At 49.6% G+C, this 19,308-nt stretch overlaps 1 protein-coding gene across 1 annotated transcript; it reads left to right on the top strand.

Moving 5' to 3' along the window:
- Positions 1 to 998: 998 nt before the first annotated feature.
- Positions 999 to 1,889, top strand: LOC126998126 (uncharacterized). The gene has a single exon (XM_050859539.1). The coding sequence runs from the start codon at positions 999 to 1,001 to the stop codon at positions 1,887 to 1,889; it is 891 nt and encodes a 296-aa protein (XP_050715496.1).
- The last annotated feature ends 17,419 nt before the right edge of the window (positions 1,890 to 19,308 follow it).

Here is a 19,308-nt window from a genome sequence, read left to right as displayed (position 1 = left end):
TAATAATAATAATAATAGCAATAATAATAATAATAATAACTAGATTGCTAGCACTCGGAGAGTGCACAACTCCACCAAAGATCGTCCTGAAAATTGGTATGGGCATCAACTGTGATTCTATGCATCATATGGAAGCATTTGTTTCGAAATTTGATGAAATTATATTTTTTTGAGACTTTGACCTTGGGCAAACTTTTCGAGGTCAAGGTCAAAGGTAAAGGTCAAGCCCATGCAAGGTGCATCATATAGAAGCATTTGTTTCGAAATTTGATGAAATTCTGGTTTTTTTTTACTTTGACCTTGGGTGAACTTTTCGAGGTCAAGGTCAAAGGTCTAGGTGAAAGTCATGCAAGGTGCATATTTCCATGAGTAAAATATGAACCAAGTCTGAAGTCTCTACGATGAAGAGAACCGAAATTATGGCCAATCTGACGTTTTGTGCGACCTTCACCTTGAACTTTGACCTTTGACATAAAAAAATTTAATGGGTTCAATTCTGGATGGACAAGGTGCATCATATGGAAGCATTTGTTTCGAAATTTGATGAAATTCTATTTTTTGGAAACTTTGACCTTAGTCAAACTTTACGAGGTCAAGGTCAAAGGTCAAGAGCAAGGCCATGCAAGATGCGGCTTTGCATGAGCTAAAATATGAACCAAGTCTGAAGTCTCTACGATGAAGAGAACCGAAGTTATGGCCAATCTGACGTTTTGCGCGACCTTGACCTTGACTGACGTCAGCATCCAACCACCAGACGCCCGGCCGGGCAGTTGGTAGTTCAGCGGAGGCGTCCTGAGCCTTCGCCACACTCCGGGCAGGCAGTTTTCCACTGGTCGCCACACAACTCAGACCTCTGTACAAAGCACTAGTAAACGTTCTGCACTAACAACGCGTTTCCATCTACATTATGGCGCAGTGAAAGGTGCCTGGTGCAGCAGTGATGGCCGTGCCTCGCCCCACGTTTCACGACTTGGTCGGCCGCCGGCCTGGCCTACGGGATGGACGACTCTGATGGCCCGTACACCACCGGCCACCACACACCTGTCGGCCCCGCCCCACCTCGCACGCCGACACCTGGGCTCCCGCGCTCCGTGGACACGGCAACACCTGTAAGCCAGCCGTCACCGCCACCCCAGCAGCCGCCAAGCCCCGACGTGGCCGCACTCACACACTGGGTGAACCACCTGTACGAAACCGTAGCATCGCTAATCACCTCACCACCTCAGGGCGTGTCACCATCCAACTACTGGCATCCACTGCCCCTTCACAGACCCCCACCGCCAGCCTACGCACCCACCACCCTGCCATTCGGTACACCATTAACTGCTTCTCAACCAGTCTGGTCTAGGCCCCAGCCCATCATACCCACCACGGTTGGCATGCCCCTGCCCACCATGCCTGCCACGGCTGGCATATCTTCGGCCACCATGCCCGCCACGCCTGGCACACACTCGCCCACTATTACGGCCACGGCTGGCATGCCCATGCCCATGATGCCCGCCACGACTGGCATACCTCCGGTCCACATTCCACCTACGGCTGGCATGCCACTGCCCACCATGCCCGCCACGGCTGGCTCGCCTTCGGCCCCCATGCCCGCCACAGTTGGCGTGCACCCGCCCACGCTGCCAGCACTCCAGCATACCCGCAGAAAGCCTCCAACCCGGCCCATCGCCACCCACTCCATGCCCAGCCATGCACTGCGGAAATTTTGGACGGACTGGGCCATCTATAAGCACCTGGCAGATGTACCACCTAACGAGGCGCCGGTGGAGTTGTATTTATCGTGCGATGGCGCACTACAGTCAGCCGTCCTTGCCGCCAACCAGCACTTCACCAGTCTCACGGAACCGCAACTAACGACCATCAATCACTTCAATCGTCAGTAAGCAGAATAATCGCGCGGCAGCCCGGAACCACCTCCGATCCCTCGCTCAGCAGCCTGGTGAATGCATCCGTGACTTTGTGACTCGAGTGACGTAAGCAGCAATGGACTGTGAGTTCTCATGTTGCTCGTGTGGTGCCGATCAGTCGGAAAAACATATACGCGATCAAATGTTTATCGGTGTGGTTAACACAGTACTCCAGCAGGACCTCCTCACCAAGCATTGCAGCCTCCCCACCTTGGCAACAGTACTTAACCACTGTTTGGGGTTTGAGTCTGCCCTACGCGACCAGGAGGGCCTACACACGGCGGAACACGCACCCTTCGCTGTACACTCGGCTACCTCACCGCCAACAAGCGCCCAGGAGAACCCACGTAGCCTTCAACCGACGCGCTCCCCTCCACGCCGCTCCACCGACACCCGAACTAGATCCGGCAAGCCTTGCGTTGGGTGTGGCGCCACATCACATGGTCGTGGTGATCGCAAATCTGGGTGTCCAGCCTGGGGAAAGACTTGCAACTCCTGCGGGAAACTAAACCACTTTGCCTCGGTGTGTCGATCACCACCCGCCCCCACTACCTCAGCGTCCAGCTTGGTAGCGCACCTAGTCTGGGATGACGACAAAGAAAGCTTTCAACCTGCCACACCTACACCTCTGCCCTCCCTGGACGTAACGATGGCACCAATCACCCACGAACATCTTCCTGGCAACCCCAGCCCCTTGCACATCACTGCTCACCCCGACACCGGGCCCCAGGTGTCGATCGCAGGCCCATCACTGTTGTCGCAATTGGGCCTCGGCGGTAAACGCCCGCTACCCATTACACAACCCATTCGGGCTGTGGGTGGCACACCTCTACAGGTCGTGGGTTACGTTCCAGTCTCCAACTCCACCCCCGCCTCTGACTGCACCCCCAGGACAACCTGGGAGGTGATCTACATTGTGCGTGGTGTTTCGGCGGTCTTCTTAATTAAGCCTGCCTGCATGCAAGGCCCTCGGTGTTGTGCCAGCCTCATTCCCTACCCCAGGACCCGCGGCCACGGCGGCACCGGCACTGACCCAGCAATACCCCGCCAGCCGCCGCACACCACCACCACGGCACCCGGCCGCTATACCGTTCCCCCCCACTGATGCTAATCTTGACAAACTGACGCAATGGTTCCGCCACCAGTTTGCTACATCAGCGTTCAATGTGTCTTCCCGCCCAATTCCCACCATGTCTGGCCCACCTATGAAGATACATCTGCGCCCCGACGCTGTTCCGCACGCCGTGCACAATCACGCCCCTGTTCCTCACCACTGGAAGGAACAGGTGAAAGCAGACCTCGAAAGGGACGTGGATATGGGTATCTTGGAACCAGTTCCTGTGGGCACCCCGACAACCTGTTGGTGGTAGCGAGTGTTCTCAACTGCTAATAGGTTCCCGGATAGAGAAACTCAATATCCGTTAGGGTTACTTTATTGGACAAAAATCACGAAGGTCATTGACACGGACAAGACACTAAGAAAAGGTGTTTGTGTGGGTATGCGTTTGTGTGAATGTTGTGAAGTGTGGGTAACATTTAAGTGTTGGTGTATGTGTATAACAATGTGTACGAATGGACGACAAGAGGACATGGACGGACAGTAGAAGATAAACAAGTAACAAGAGATAAACAATTAGACGCACAGGAAACAGCGAGACAGGAGCACGAACGAAAACATTGACACAAAGTAAAAATGAACATAGAGTCTATGCTGCAACGCCCCATTTTCTTATTGTCACTGAGGGGAAGGAACACGAAATTTGAGCGGTGACTGCTACAGATATTCCCCCCCAGTGACTTCATAGAAGGAACGATATCTTCCTGGTGCGGACTGGTGCAGACGGTGTTGTTTCGGCGACGGAGAGATGGGGCGCCTGGTCTGGGGCCAGCAGGTACGCCGGCTTGACCCTGTCTATGGAGACCGCGTCCTGAGAACCATGTTTGTCGATCGTGACAGTCTTTCTGGTCCGTCTCAGGACGCGGTAGGGTCCTTGGTAGGGCTGCTGCAGGGGCCGCCGAACGGCATCCACGCGCACGAAAACGTGGGTGCAGGTGTCGAGGTCCTGGTTGACGAAGGTCTTCTTCGGGGAAGAGCGAGGCTGCACCGGCTGGAGGCTCCTCATGGCACGTTTGAGGCGGGCGGCGAAGTCCTGGACGCCGCAGGGGGCGGTGTCAGGTGTGGGCGCCAGCAGTTCGCCTGGGAGCCGGAGGTTGATGCCGTACACTAGCTCAGCCGAGGAGTGGTGCAGGTCTTCCTTCAGGGAGGATCTGATGCCGAGGAGGACCAAGGGAAGAGCCAGGGACCAGTTGTCGCGTTGGGTGGATGCCATGAGGGAGGATTTCAGCTGCCGATGGAAGCGCTCGACCATGCCGTTAGCCTGCGGGTGATAGCTTGACGTTCTGTAGCGGCGGATGCCGAGGAGGGTCATAACTTTGTTCCACACGTTGGCCTCGAACTGGCCGCCGCGGTCTGAGGTGAGGCTGAGAGGGACACCGAACCTGGAGACCCAAGTAGCGATGAAGGCGTGGGCGACGGCATCCGTAGTGATGTCAGCGATGGGGGCGGCCTCGGGCCAGCGTGTGAAACGATCCACGCAGGTGAGGATGTAGCGGTGGCCTGCGGAGGGCGGCAGGGGACCAACAAGGTCGATGTGGACATGGTCGAACCTCTCCGTGACGGGCGTGAAGGTGCCGGGTGTGTGTGTCGCGTCACCTTGGAGGCTTGGCAGTCAGTGCAGGTTTTGGTCCATAGTCTGACGTCTTTGTTAATTCCCTCCCAAATGAACCGGGACGTCATCAGGCGCTGCGAGGCTCGAATGCCAGGATGAGAGAGGTCGTGAAGCTGACGGAAGGCCTGGTAGCGGTGTCGCTGTGGCAGGTAGGGACGGATGGTGGCCGTGGAGACGTCAGCGTAGAGAGTGACCTTGGTGCCTGGGAGTGTGATTTTCTTCACTTTAAGCGCCGGGTTGTCCAGAAGCTTCTCCAGCTCTGCGTCGCCGGACTGATCGGCGGCTATGGCGGCGTAATCAAGTGAAGAGGACGTCACAGCGGTAATGTTGCGTGAGAGAGCGTCAGCTGGAGCGTTCTCCGCACCTTTGATGTACCGGATGTCAGTGGTGAACTGCGAGATGTAGTCCATGTGGCGGAGTTTACGTGGGGTATAAGAGTCTTTGTTCCTCAGGAAGGTTGTAGTGAGGGGCTTGTGGTCGGTGAACACGTGGAAACGCCGGCCTTCAATGAAGTAGTGGAAACGTTTGACAGCCTTGAAGATGGCGAGAAGTTCCCGGTCGTAAGCGCTGTACTTGGCTTCAGACTTAGAGAGCTTACGGGAGAAGAAGGCGATCGGCTTCCAGGCGTTGTCGATGAACTGTTGTAGGACAGCACCAGTCCCAGTGTCGGAGGCGTCTGTTGCTATGGAGATCTCCGCGTCATGGGCAGGGAAGGACAGCATGACTGTGTCGCTGAGAGCCTTTTTAGCAGCGAGAAAGGCGGCGTCAGCGTCCGGAGTCCAGGCGAGAGTGACAGACTGGCCACGCTTGCAGGGCTTCACCATGGCGTAGAGGGGCTGGAGCATGAGAGAGCAGTGTGGGACGAAGCGGTTGTGGAAGTTAACCATACCCAGGAATTCCTTGAGTTGGCGCTGGGTGGACGGCTTCGGGAACTGCTGGATGGCTTCAGTCCTTGAGTTGAGTGAAGCGATGTCCTCTGGAGTAACAGTGTGGCCAAGGAAGGTGAGGGAAGTAACACCGAGCTCAGACTTGTCCACGTTGATCTGTACTCCGTAGTCTTCCAAGCGGGTGAGGACTTGGTGAAGGTGCTGTTTGTGAGAGGCTTCATCCGGGCTAGCGATGAGTAGATCGTCTATGTAGGCGAAGCAGAAGGGTAAGGGAGAACTTCGTCGATGAAGCGTTGAAACGTCTGGGCCGCATTCATGAGTCCAAACGGCATCCTGACGTATTCAAAGAGACCGAAGGGCGTGATGACGGCAGTCTTCGGTATGTCGTCAGGATGGACTGGAATCTGGTGAAAGGCCTTGACGAGGTCCACACGTGAAAAGATGGTGGAACCAGCAAGTTGAGACGAGAATTCCTGGATGTTTGGCACCGGGTATCTGTCCATCTTAGTGCGCGAGTTAAGGGCTCGGTAGTCTCCACAGGGACGTATGTCGCCGTTCTTCTTGGGGACGACGTGGAGGGCTGATGACCAGTTGCTGCTACTGGGTCGTACAATACCTTAACGCAACAGAGACTCGAACTCGGCCTTGGCTTGACGGTAGCGTTCAGGAGCTAAGCGACGGGCCTTGGCGTGTACTGGAGGTCCTGTAGTCTCTATGTGATGCGTAACGTGGTGCTTGACGGGCAGGCTGGCTGAATAGGGCTGTGTCAGCGTGGGAAAGGACTTGAGCAGGGCGGCGAACTGGTGGTCCTTGTGAACGACGGCAAGTTGCGAGCTGTCACCTGGTGCTGGTTGAGCATTGGAGAAGATGGAAGTGAGCGGGTCAACCAACCTCCGTCCTTTGACGTCGACTAAGAGGTTGAAGTGCCTTAGGAAGTCAGCTCCGAGGATTGCCTGCGAGACGTTCCCGACGTAGAAGGTCCATTCGAAGCAACGTCGTAGGTAAAGGTCCACTTGCATGGTGTGTCTACTTGCATGTGCGAGTAGACAGGTATTTTGGTACCGTTGGCGGCGTACAGGTGCAAGAGTGGAGGTAGAGATCGCTGACTGGCGGTTGCTGGGATAATACTAACATCAGCGCCGGTGTCAATCAGGAACTTGGTGTTGGAACGGCAATCATGAATGTGGAGCAGCGCCGAGGGTTGATGACGAGCGCTATGCTGCACTAGTGCTCGTCCTTGGAGTTTGACGCCTTGTAAGTGCACGGGGTGGTACACCTCGTAGCTTTCTCGCCGAAGTTGTTGTGGTACCAGCAGAGTCCTGGGCTTTTCGAACGGGAGCGGCGCCGACGAACGGGAGCGAGAGCGGCGGCGATCGAGCTGCTCCTCAAGAGAGGTGACTTTCGTCGCGAGCAGGGAGACTTGCTTGACGAGTTTGTCAAATTGAGTGGTCCTTTCGGAGACGACGGAAGACACTGAGGAAGTTAGCGGTCCAGGTAGAGTTGCCATGAATTCGTCTGCTAACTTGGCAATGGCGTCGGGCTTCAGGTCGTCCTTAACGCTGAAGAGGCTGCGCTGGACAGCAGGGGGCAGACGTTGGTAAAACAGCTGTTTGAACAAGTCTGGGTCGAAAGACTGGTACTTTTCGCAGAGCAGCTGCTTCATGCGGCGTAGGAGGTCCGTCGGTTTCTCATTACCCAACTCTTCTTTGGAGAGGAGTTCACGGAGGCGGGTGGCGACAGAAGATTGAAGGCGTTGGAGTAGGGCAGTCTTCAGGTCTTCATAGGCATGATCAGAGTTGTAGGCTGAGGCGATGACGTCAGAGACTTGTGGAAGGACGTCGGCGGGCAGGCGGCTAACAGCGTGAGTGTACTGAGTAAGGCTGTTAGTAATTTTGGCAGTCTTGAATCCGCACTCCAAAATCGAGAACCATATGGACGGGTCCTGTGAGCAGAAGGGCGGCGCTTTAAAGGACACCGCCGCCGCAGCGGAAGAGTTGTCGTCGTCAGACATGGTGAAGTTGAACGGTGTTGGCAAGGGCGCTGGCGTACAACGGGCTAGGAGCCACGGCAGTCCGTGAGAGTAACTACGTGTAGTATAGGCACTGGCGCGTGCTAGGGACCTCAGTGGCCCGGGGAGTGAACCAGTGTCCAAGAAAGCACTGTAAAACAACACTGTACACTTAGTGGGAACACTGTGACACTAACTGTTGCTGGGGACTTGCTGCACTGAACTGTTGCTGGACACACTGTACTGTACACATAGATCCACAAGTGTAGGATAATCCAAGAGGGCGGTGGTAGATCCAGGAGGCGGTGGTTAATCCAGGGGGCAGCTAGTAGTCCCAGTGGGGTGTCACACTGTGTCTGCGTGTACACTGAGTCTGCGGTGTGTGGTGGCGTATACACTGAGTCTGTATGGCGTGTACACTGAGTGTGTGTGTCTCAGTCGCCGGACCAGCGGAAAGGCAGGAAGGAGGTGAGTGGGTGGGTGGGTGAGGGCTGGGAGGAGCACCAGGGGGCACTAAGGAAGCCTGGAGGAGGCGTTGAAGGTGCCAGAGGGTGCCTGGAAGAGGCGCACAGAGGGTGCCTGGAAGAGGAGCACAGAGGGTGCCTGGAAGAGGCGCACAGAGGGTGCCTGGGGGAAGGCGCAGAGGGCGCCTGGGGAAGGGGCACTGAGTGTGCCTGGGGGAGGGCGGGGGAGAAACCCTGTAGGTGGCAACTACGCCCACGGCGTAATATTTCTCCCGACCCGTGGCTCAATCCCACGAACCCCAAGCGGAGGTGAGATTTATTGCCCCAGGAGAGGGTAGGACGAATGAATCAGATACTTCTGACTCAGGTCCACCCTCTGGGAGAAAGTGCCCTTCAACGGCACTGGTTTTAAGCCACCTAGAACCTTAGCAACACTGCAGGGTCACCAATTGTTGGTGGTAGCGAGTGTTCTCAAGTGCTAATGGGTTCCCGGATAGAGACAAAAATCACAAAGGTCATTGACACGGACAAGACACTAAGAAAAGGTGTTTGTGTGGGTATGCGTTTGTGTGAATGTTGTGAAGTGTGGGTAACATTTAAGTGTTGGTGTATGTGTATAACAATGTGTACGAATGGACGACAAGAGGACATGGACGGACAGTAGAAGATAAACAAGTAACAAGAGATAAACAATTAGACGCACAGGAAACAGCGAGACAGGAGCACGAACGAAAACATTGACACAAAGTAAAAATGAACATAGAGTCTATGCTGCAACGCCCCATTTTCTTATTGTCACTGAGGGGAAGGAGCACGAAATTTGAGCGGTGACTGCTACAAACCTAGTGCTCCCGGATGGTGGTGGTAGCAAATAAAAACGGCCAGCCAAGGCGGACAGTTGATCTCCGGCTCTCAACAAAAACTGCCTTCGCGAAATCCACCACACACCAAGCCCGTTTAACCTTGCCCAGTCAATGCCCCAACGGACCCGCAAGACTGTACTCGATGCCTGGAATGGTTACCACGCCGTGCTCCTCGACGAAGACAGCCGAGACATGACAACATTTATCACTGAATTCGGCCGCTACCGCTACATTCGGGAACCGCAAGGATACCTGGCAGCCGGGGACTCCTACACTCGCCGCTTTGATGAAATTGTCCGCGACGTCCCATGGATGATCAAATGCGTGGACGACACTCTTCTCTGGGACGACGACATCGAGAGTTCGTTCTGGCACACCTTTGACTACCTCACTTTGTGCGCGAAAAACGGCATCACTTTCAACCCCGACAAATTCGTGTTTGGGAGAACTGCAGTGGATTTCGCACTCACCGCCAGTTCTAACAAGCCATGTGCAGATATGTTGCACGCCATACAAGACTTTCCTGCCCCGCAGGACATCACGGGAGCCCGGTCTTGGTTTGGCTTGGTGGAGCAAGTAGCCTGGGAATATTGGATCAAACCTGTGATGGCTCCTTGTCGGGAGCTGGTGCAGTCGTCCAAACCGTTCTATTGGGACGAGAGCCTCGCCACCGCATTCACTTCCTCCAAACACCACATCCTGGCCATGGTCGAGGAAGGCGTACGCTCATTTGACGTCGGCCGCCCTACCTGCCTTGCCACCGATTGGAGCAAGACAGGCCTTTGTTTTCTCTTGCTGCAGCAGTACTGCTCCTGTCCCCTGGCCTCCGCCCCCACGTACTGTCGCGAAGGATGGAAGCTGGTATTCGCCGGTTCCCGCTTCACTACCCTTGCAGAGCCTCGCTACGCCCCCATCGAAGGTGAAGCACTGGCTGTGGCCGACGCACTCGACCGATGCCGCATGTTTGTCCTTGGCTGCCCGACACTCATCGTTACCGTCGATCACCGCCCACTCTTGGCCTTCCTCGGTGACAGAATCATGGACAGCATCCCCAACCCTCGAATCTTTCGTCTTAAGGAACGCACGCTACGCTACCACTTTACCATCCATCATGCAAGCGGAAAATGGCACAGAGGCCCCGACGCCATGTCCCGCTACCCCCCTCGCGTGCCTCACAACCCAGCTGTCCTACCAGACCGCCACGACGTGGATCAGGCAGTCTCCACCACCGCCATTGCAGCCCTCCTCGAAGCTTGTCCGGACAGAGTCATCTCGTGGACCGAGCTGCTGTCAGAAGGCGCCAGGGATGCCACCTATACATCGCCACTTCATACGATCCAAGACGGCTTCCCACAGCAGCGCAAAGACGTCGCTGCACCCCTCCTCCCGTTCTGGATCATGCGTGATCGCCTGAGTACAGTGGACGGGGTGGCCCTCATGGACTTGCGCCCTTTCATCCCATCAGCACTACGTGCCAGAGTCCTGGAGGCCCTCCCCTCGGCACACCAGGGAGTGGCCGGTATGAAGGCGCGGGCACGCCTCAGCGTATACTGGCCAGGAATCGAAAAGTCGCTGCGTAACTATCTGGACACGTGCCACTACTGCCGCGCCACCGCCCCATCTCAGCCCCGGGAGCCCATGGTCCTGTTCCCCCCACCCTTCTGGGCATATGACCATGTGGCAGTAGATTATTTTGACTATGCAGGGAAATCATACTTAGTATATGTCAATCGTTTCTCTGGTAATTTACACATATTTCACTTCCCCCCAAGCCAGGCAGACGCCCGTCACCTCATTTCGTCATGCAGGTCCCCCTTCCTGCAGTACGGCGCCCCTCGAGAACTGGCAAGTGACGGTGGGCCCATGCTGGTGTCAAAGGACTTCCGTGACTTCCTCAACCACTGGGGCGTGCATCATCGACTCAGCTCCGCTTACTATCCGCAGTCCAACAGCCGTGCTGAGATCGCCGTGAAGACTGCCAGGCGCATCATCGCAGACTGCACGGGCCGTGGTGGGTCCGTCGACACCGATGCCGTGGCCAAGGCCATCCTGCAGTACCGCAACACGCCCTTGGCCAACATCAACAAGTCTCCCGCTCAGCTGCTGTTTGGTCGTGTCCTGCGCGACCACCTCCCCACCCATCCACGCCTCCTTCACCTCCACCCAGACTGGCTGCATTCGGCGTAGGAACATGAAGCCGCATTCGCCAAGCGCAACATGCAGCTCGTTACCCGCTAAATACAGACTCCAGAAAGCTCCACACGCTCCGGCTGGGCGATCACGTAGCCGTGCAAAACCAGGGCACCAACCGCCCTCAACGCTGGGATCGCACGGGTACTGTAGAGGAGATCCAGCCGCACCGCCAGTACACGGTGCGCCTCGACGGTTCCGGCCGCGTCACCATACGCAACCGCCGCTTCCTACGCCCCATCTCTGCACCCCAACCTTCACAGACCGCCCGCGACGAGCCAACAACTCGTGCGAGCGTGTGAGGGGGAGGGGAGATGACGTCAGCACCCAACCACCAGACGACCGGCCGGGCAGTTGGTAGTTCAGCGGAGGCGACCTGAGCCTCCGCCACACTCCGGTCAGGCAGTCTTCCACTCAAGGAGACTATAGAACAGGAGAGGGGGCCTCTATGGTAGACCGTGGTGTATGTCGGTTGCAACAGATGGCGCAGGAGCAGCGTTGTTTACATCCAGGCGCCTCCCCCCCCTCCAGACACCAACCCCTAACCCCAAGTACCCATCAGCAGTGTTGCTACATGGGATCAAGCAGCAAATGTTGCTACTTTTTTTCTTCAGTCTGGGTATTTCCCATTTTGAATTAAAAAAAATATAGGGAGATAAATATTAAAATGAACAGTAGGAACTATATATATATTTACCAGGTAGATATAGCTTAACTGCATGTCATGAGTAATGCTATTATTGTACCGCAATTATATTACTTTCTCTGCATTTGTGGGAGGCTACCAGTGGTTAGATGTGTTTTATGTGTTTAACATTTCTGTATACATACTGGAATGAGCCAAGGTTGTAGCCCTACTGCCGTTCTTTAAAAATAATGTGATCATGTTTTTCTTTCGAACTCATTGTTTTAGCACGCACGCTGACTTCCATCAGTAATGATTTACATTGAATCATTGGTTTGTAGTCGGAAAGATTGGGTGGATATAACTATCTCGGTCTAACTTATACTGTTTATTATACCGCTGTTCGCAGCAATATCTTTCTCTGCTCCGATTGCAACGCTGCCTCGTTCAAATCTCAAAACACCGACGCGGCCGCCACGTTTACCAGCCGGAGCCTCAAATCATGTCCCTTTGTGGTGATAAAGAGGACATAGCCTTGTATGAAGCTACATTTATTCCGGGAAGATGGCAGACGAGTTTAAGTGATATATATAAATAATGATAATGTGGAAATTCTAATCATTTTCACTCTGACTGCTGTTCTGAACTTGCTAACTGCATGCCTCCCCTCCTCCCGCGGCCCCGCTGGCCGCTGCACTTGATTTAAACACATGAACATGGGGAGACTGCAACAGGCCGAATGGCCAACATACGGCATCTCCAGATTCCCCCCCACTACGACCTGTCATCCTCGTCCACGTAGCTATCCAGTCTACTCTTAAAACAAGCTGTCGTCCCTGCACTCACTATGTGATTGCTGAGTCTATTCCATTCCCCCACCACCCTATTACTAAACCAATGCCTGCCCATTTCCTTCCTAAATCTTTACTTTTCATTAAGAACCTGTCACACCTTAACGTTTTAGAGAACGTATGGCTAGCGTATGGTAAACATGTTAAACGGTGGCGTACGCTGAACTCTTCGTTTTTCGGCGCGTTGTCGACGTATGCAGAGCGTATAAGACAACGATCGGGGAACGTACTCAGCGCGTGATGTACGTTTTGCATCCGTTGCCATCACGTCCAACACGGTGTACATCCGTTCGCTACACGTCCAATGATCGTTACAAACACGACAACAATGCGTTCTGGGCACGCTGTCCATTATACTAATGAATACAACGCGTGAGGAACGATCAGAGAACGAATGATAACGATCGCCTAACGTGCCTTTAACTTATCCCCAGCGTATGCATAACGTACTGGCCACACGCTGGCATACGTCGAGAATTTTGTGCATGCTCAAAAACTTCTCGCTGTCCCTGCGTACGACGACGTACGGCACCGTACGCCACCGTACTTCAACGTACCCTAACGATGGAGCAGCGTACCCATAACTTATTCAAGCGTATGCTGAGCGTGTGCCACCGTTTTCCATACGCTAGCCATACGTTCTCTAAAACGTTAAGGTGTGACAGGCCCATAATTGAAGTCAATAACTGCATGTTCTATCCTGCTCTAGCTCATTCCTATACTGTCCAAACATCTTGTGCAAAAGTTAACCAGCATCTTCACTCTTTCATCCCTTACACAGATAAACTCTGGAACAGCCTTCCTTCGTCTGCATTTCCTCTGCCTATAACTTGACCTTTAAGAAGAGTGTATCAAGACTCTACTTTTGTCTGTTTGGGAGCGGTGAGTAGCGGGGCTTTTTTTTTCTAGTACGTTTTGTTGCCCTTGAGCTGTCTCCTTTGTTTAAAGAAAATAATAATTAAATAAATAGAAGTTGGCCGCCAATGCTTCCAACACATTTTGGTGCCATATCTACAATTGGCTGGTGACTGTAAGTATCTCAGCAACCTGCATGCATCTATGCCATTCCTATCACGGTGCATGGAGCAAGCTTCATATAACACTCAGACAGAGACAGTTCAATTATGGTTATATTTCAGACTCAGTTTTTTGCTCAGTCTATTAGGTGCAGTGCTGTTAATATTGTTAGTGGTAGTATTAGTACAGTTACTGTATTTATTTTCACTAATTTATCAATATTTATTTATTATATTATTAGTGTTTGAAAATTCTAATACTAGTATTAAGATAAACAAAAATATCAAATATATTCATACTCATTAATTATTATTGCTTTTCTTATTATTAATTCCTTCATGTCCTGGCACTTTGACATCTAGTGCTTTTCCGTCTAGCAGCCAAAACTGTGGTCTTTCTGAATGTGTATGTCCTAAGTCTTCATCGGTGTAACTAGCTATATAACATCAAAATCTGCATCTCTCTCCCTTCTCACCCAGTTCTCCCCGTACATCCTTTCAGTATCCAAAGAATTTAAATTTACCTCTTGTAATCACTTAACTAATGCAGTCAGCGCTTTTACAACTTCACATCATACCTCGTAGCTCTTCCTTCAAGATCATAACATCACCTGGCCTCTTAATTCCCTGGTGCACCAACAAACCCACTTGGCAATCCTCATCTCTATATTTTACCGTGTGGACATACTCTTTCTTTCCATGTTCCACTGTCGTATATTATTCCACATCTAACACAACCACATCCCAACAGATCCGAACACGTTCGGTATCATCCAAGAGAATGTGGCAGCTGAAGAGGAGAGTCCCAGAAAGAGGCCAAGGGTGAAGCTGAATGAAGACATTTAGCCACCCCCTGAGGAACGTGGCAGCATCCAACCCTCTTGCTGAGCTGCAGAAGTATGCTCCCCATTGCACTGCACCAGCTCCATGCACTGATTTCGGTATGCATACTTCATCTAGTGTTTGTTGATTATTGTGTTATTAATCTAATTATGACTTCACAAAATAGATTGTACAAGTCACTTAACACATGCCCTGCAATACATCACTTTTAAGTTGTAGAATTCCTTCATATGGCTGCTGATTTGTGTATCCTGAAATGATTGGAAATTGATTGTCTTCACATTTTTTTTTGTCCATGATCACTGAACCATGTTACGATATGTCTTTGGGTACAGATCCAGGAAATAAGTTTGGGGGGGGGACGTCAGACTTTTTGCGGGTGGAAGGAGCATTAGCATTACCGATTAGCCATTCTTGGCAGTCCTGGTCTTGAAAAACTGGTGGACCGACCTAAATCAATGGGTATAACGGCCTGGACTTTGTGTCAAAGCATTCCTGGGCGGCCAGTGTTCCTCTTCGGATCCGAATGAGACGCCTGATCCCTCAGAGAAAAAGCATTGTTTTAGCCGCAGCGCGCTTTTGAGCTAGTTTTGCTGTATCATTCAGGATCATGGGGGGGCCCGGGCCCTCTGAGTCCCCCCTTGGATCCACCAATGTAGCTATGTCTTATAGTATATCTATCCTTTACAGTCTGATGGTGCATCCTTCTAGGTTGTCAAGTTTTAGTAGCTACTAATGAGAAGTATTCCATAATGATCATTGATTTCCAGATGCTTTGCACTAAAAAAAGTGTCATTAAACCTGCCGCAAATAATAATCACCTATAGTCAACCCTTGCTTTAAAGAACCAATATGGAGGAAGGGCGTGATGTTATATCCAAAAATCTTTTACATCTGAAGTATCCAACCTTTTTGTGTATAACAAACCTTGTTTGTTACCTGAACTTAAAAGTTCACAATTTCCATATATGATTCTTTTTTCCTTGTATTTGATGATTAATCCTGACATGTATTTCCATTATCAGTAGGTAATATATAGTAACAAGACAATAATACACATACAGATCATTTACCTCATTAGTGACGCCAAGTCCGGGAGTCCTTCCCTAAATTCTTTGCCTGAATTTGTGACACCAAGAATAATAACTAATTTTAGTGACCATTTGCATCCATTTTTCACTTTCATTAAGAAATTGCCTCTCAACAGGGTGTGAACTTGATGGGGTTAGAGGAAACTCGACTCGGCCATCAAGCTCACCACAATATAGTAAGGAACCTCTTGTTCTCAGTGATAATTTATCCTCTTTAGTTACTATTCCGTGTTGCTTTAATCACAACTAATGTGTTAGAAACATTACAGCTTAATAACATACCTCACATCTCTGCATACAAATTGAGTTCAATATTTAACTGTTACACCAGTAGGCTACATACCTAAAAAAAAAAGGTATGTAAAAAGGTTGACATTTTGAATGATATATTTAAACTCTTTATTATGTTTCTATGGCTGTAGTACCGTTACGATTAGTCGAGTGATCAGCACATGGGTTTTATGTTCTTGATAGCATAAGTTCAAATTTTGCCAAAGGCTGGCAATTGATAGTAACTGTAGTGCCTACAGATACCTGCCTGTTTCTTGTTTATCCTGTTCCACTTTAAACCATGACTGGCCAGTCTTTGAAGAGGTAGCATAACCTTGAAGTGCCACCAACAAACCTTTGTCCATTCTTCTGATGTGATCCTTTTTTTCCCCACCCGCCTACAATGCCGGTAGGCTTTCTTCAAGGGCCTGGCGGTCGGCCCAGGCCCGCATGGTGCAGGCAATTTTTTTTTGTAGTGGCGGCATTTATTATTAGTTCATGCTGCCCCCCGGAACTCATTCTTGATTCTCTTGGATGGTTTAGCAGGGCTTAGGCGTGACTAACATCTGAGAAACAGGGTATTTTTAGATTTTTAGTGTGGCAACACATTGACAAATGTTTTAGTATGGACTGAACATCAAAGATATATATATGGAAAATGGGTGCTTGTAGATCTTGACATTATATTTGTCAAGAGTCTCCAGTTGTATCCTCTCCCCCATCTCTCCTGAAAATATTACTCTTGTCAGGCAATCTAAGTGAAGCCTTCCATCGAAGCTAGCGTGCAGACATAATGTCAGTGCTTAGATTCACTGTCCTTATAGCACTGAAAATAATGCAATTACATGCACATATTTTATTATCTACAATTGTGATTAATTGTGATTAAATATTTTTTCATGTATTTTCAGACATGAAAAGTGAAAATTGCTGCACAAAACAGTCTGTCGTCTGCGCTGGGAGGCAAGGCATCTCGAAGCCCAGGCTATTACAACTCCTGGGCAGTTTTTGCCCAGAGCCAGCAATTTTTTTGATCCAATAGGGATGGATTTTTTCTAAGGTCAGGTTCAACATGCTGCAAGATGACAAGATCTAAGCCTAGTAGGAGATATGGGTTACAAGAGAGGAGGTTTGCTCTGGCCTTATACTATCAAAGTCCAAATGCTAATAGATTTCTAAGCTCAGTATTTCACTTGCCTTCAGTTTCAACACTTCACTCATGACTCAGGGGTATTTCAGTAAATGTTGGCTGGAGCAAACAGACTCTGACAGCCCTGCAGCAAAGAGCACAGGCTTTGTCAAAACAAGAGATACTTCGTGGGATTTGCCATTATTTAGTATTACTCTTGTTACGCCAAGAAATTTTTTCCATATACTTTGCCAAACATTGCAAGTAATGCTTGTTATAAATCAGATCTTGTTCAATTAACAAGCTTTGGGTGTCTGTCACTTTCCAGTTGTAATGCAAGGAATCATTTATCTCCCCTGTCAGATATTACATGAAATGCACCATTGTTGGTTTTGCCTGTTATAAATCAGATCTTATTTAGTTGAAAAGCTTTAGATGTCTGCCACTTTCCAGTTGTAATGCAAGGGATCCCTTGCCAGATATCGCATGTAATGCCCCATCGTTGGTTTTGCCTGTCATAAATCAGATCTTGTTCAGCTCACAAGCTTTGAATATCTGCCATTGTTTATTTCAGGTGTAATGCTTGGAAGCATTTGTTCTCTGCCCTACCCAACAATGTGCAATGCTTTATTGTGGATTTTGACTGTTATGTTTAATCTTGTTCAGGTAACAAGCTTTTGGTGTCTGCCTTACCTAATAATGTGCTGCAGTGACACTTGGCTTAATTTCATGATGTGAAATACAGCATGTAATTTCATCACACTAAGTGTCTATCATCACGTGTCTGGCATCATTAATGTGGCTTTCAGGAGTAATCTTGTTTGTATTACAGCATGCAAGGTTTTTTTTCTGCTTTATATGATATACTAATCACATAGGTATGATTTTTTTGGACAAAATGTAATGGCAGTTGATATTCTTGACTAATGCCTCATAAACCTTGTGAAAAAATAATGCTTTTTTGAAGGGGGGGGGGGGGGGGGGGAACAGAGAGTGGTTTGTTTGATTGGCCAGTTCAAGGAGTTTCATATCAAATGATGTTATTACATCCAACTTTAATGTGTACTAAAAACATATATTTTATTACATCCAACTTTAATGTGTGCTTCCTGCAATAAATGCTACATGTTTACTGATGTAGCTTATGAAATACATATCACTCTCTGCCCTGTAATTTGGTGTGTCACATACTGCAGCATAACTTTCCTGCTATTTTCTTACACTATGAGTTGCCTTATTTTGTCTCATTTGCTTTTATCATATGTGCCTCCACTGCATAGTTGTGCCTACTGAGCTTACTATCTTCATGACCCTGACAATAAGGTCAGAGCTTGTGAGATCATACCGTGTCCTACATCCCATTTTCATCTTCAGGCTCGCCTGTCTCCCAGGACCACCAAGTTTTTGGATTCCATTTAAGACAATTCATGTGTTACCTACTTGATATCCTCCATCATGTATTTCAGCATGTTTTGTGATGCTTTGCTCTTATATTGATGTGCCTTGCAACATTTTTATGCAGTTTTTATTGTATATAACGCACCATTGTTGGTTTTGCCTGTTATAAATCGGGTCATGTTCAGTTAACAAGCTTTGAGTGTCTCCCATTGTTTATTTTAGTTATAATGCTTAGAAGCTTTTATTCTCTGCCCTGCCAAACAGTATGCAATGCTTGCCATTAGCTGGCACTTGTACAATTAGTATGATATTTTTACTCAGCTAAGAGCATGTTGCAAAAGGTAAAGGTAAGGTTGGGGGCATACGCTGTAGCAGCGTGTGGCCTTGGTGCTCATCTCCGTAACATTGGCCCTTGAGCCTGTGGTGTTAGGGAACCCATTACCCTGGGACGCAGGACCAGTGTCACATCCGGGTTACCACAGTTGCAAAGGCATTATAGCAATCTAGCATGCATAGAATGTTGCATGCTTTGCTTGTATTTAAAGCACTGGATATGTTTGCTACACACACACACACACACACACACACACACACACACACACACATACATATATATATATATATATATATATATATATATATATATATATATATATATATATATATATATATATATATATATATATATATATATATTTAGCAAATGCTTTCTACACCATATTTTTCCTAAAATAACAAATTGATATAGTGTAGATATTACCTAATAAAAAATAAGAACAAATATATTTTTCTTTACCCCATTAGTAAATCATTTTACAATAATGAAAAAAAATAACAAGTAGAGGCTGGATAGGGTGCTGTCGCAGGTACTTAAAAAATAGTAAAGCTACCCCTGAAAAGTGACGTTTTTGGTTGGCCCCAATAGATGGCGCTACTTCCGCACGCCCGAGGAATTACTACATACCACTATCTCTTGGTATATAGTCTCTTTGCTTCCGCTGGTCGCCACACAACTCAGACCTCTGTACAAA

Source organism: Eriocheir sinensis, chromosome 2 (genome assembly GCF_024679095.1).
Source record: "Eriocheir sinensis breed Jianghai 21 chromosome 2, ASM2467909v1, whole genome shotgun sequence".
Taxonomy (NCBI): Eukaryota; Metazoa; Arthropoda; class Malacostraca; order Decapoda; family Varunidae; genus Eriocheir; species Eriocheir sinensis.
The sequence above is the reverse complement of the archived record's forward strand: the minus strand, read 5'-3'. Positions and strand labels throughout refer to the sequence as shown.

Coding starts and splice junctions, on each gene's coding strand:
- LOC126998126 (XM_050859539.1), top strand. CDS start 999: ATGGACGACTCTGATGGCCCGTACACCACCGGCCACCACACACCTGTC.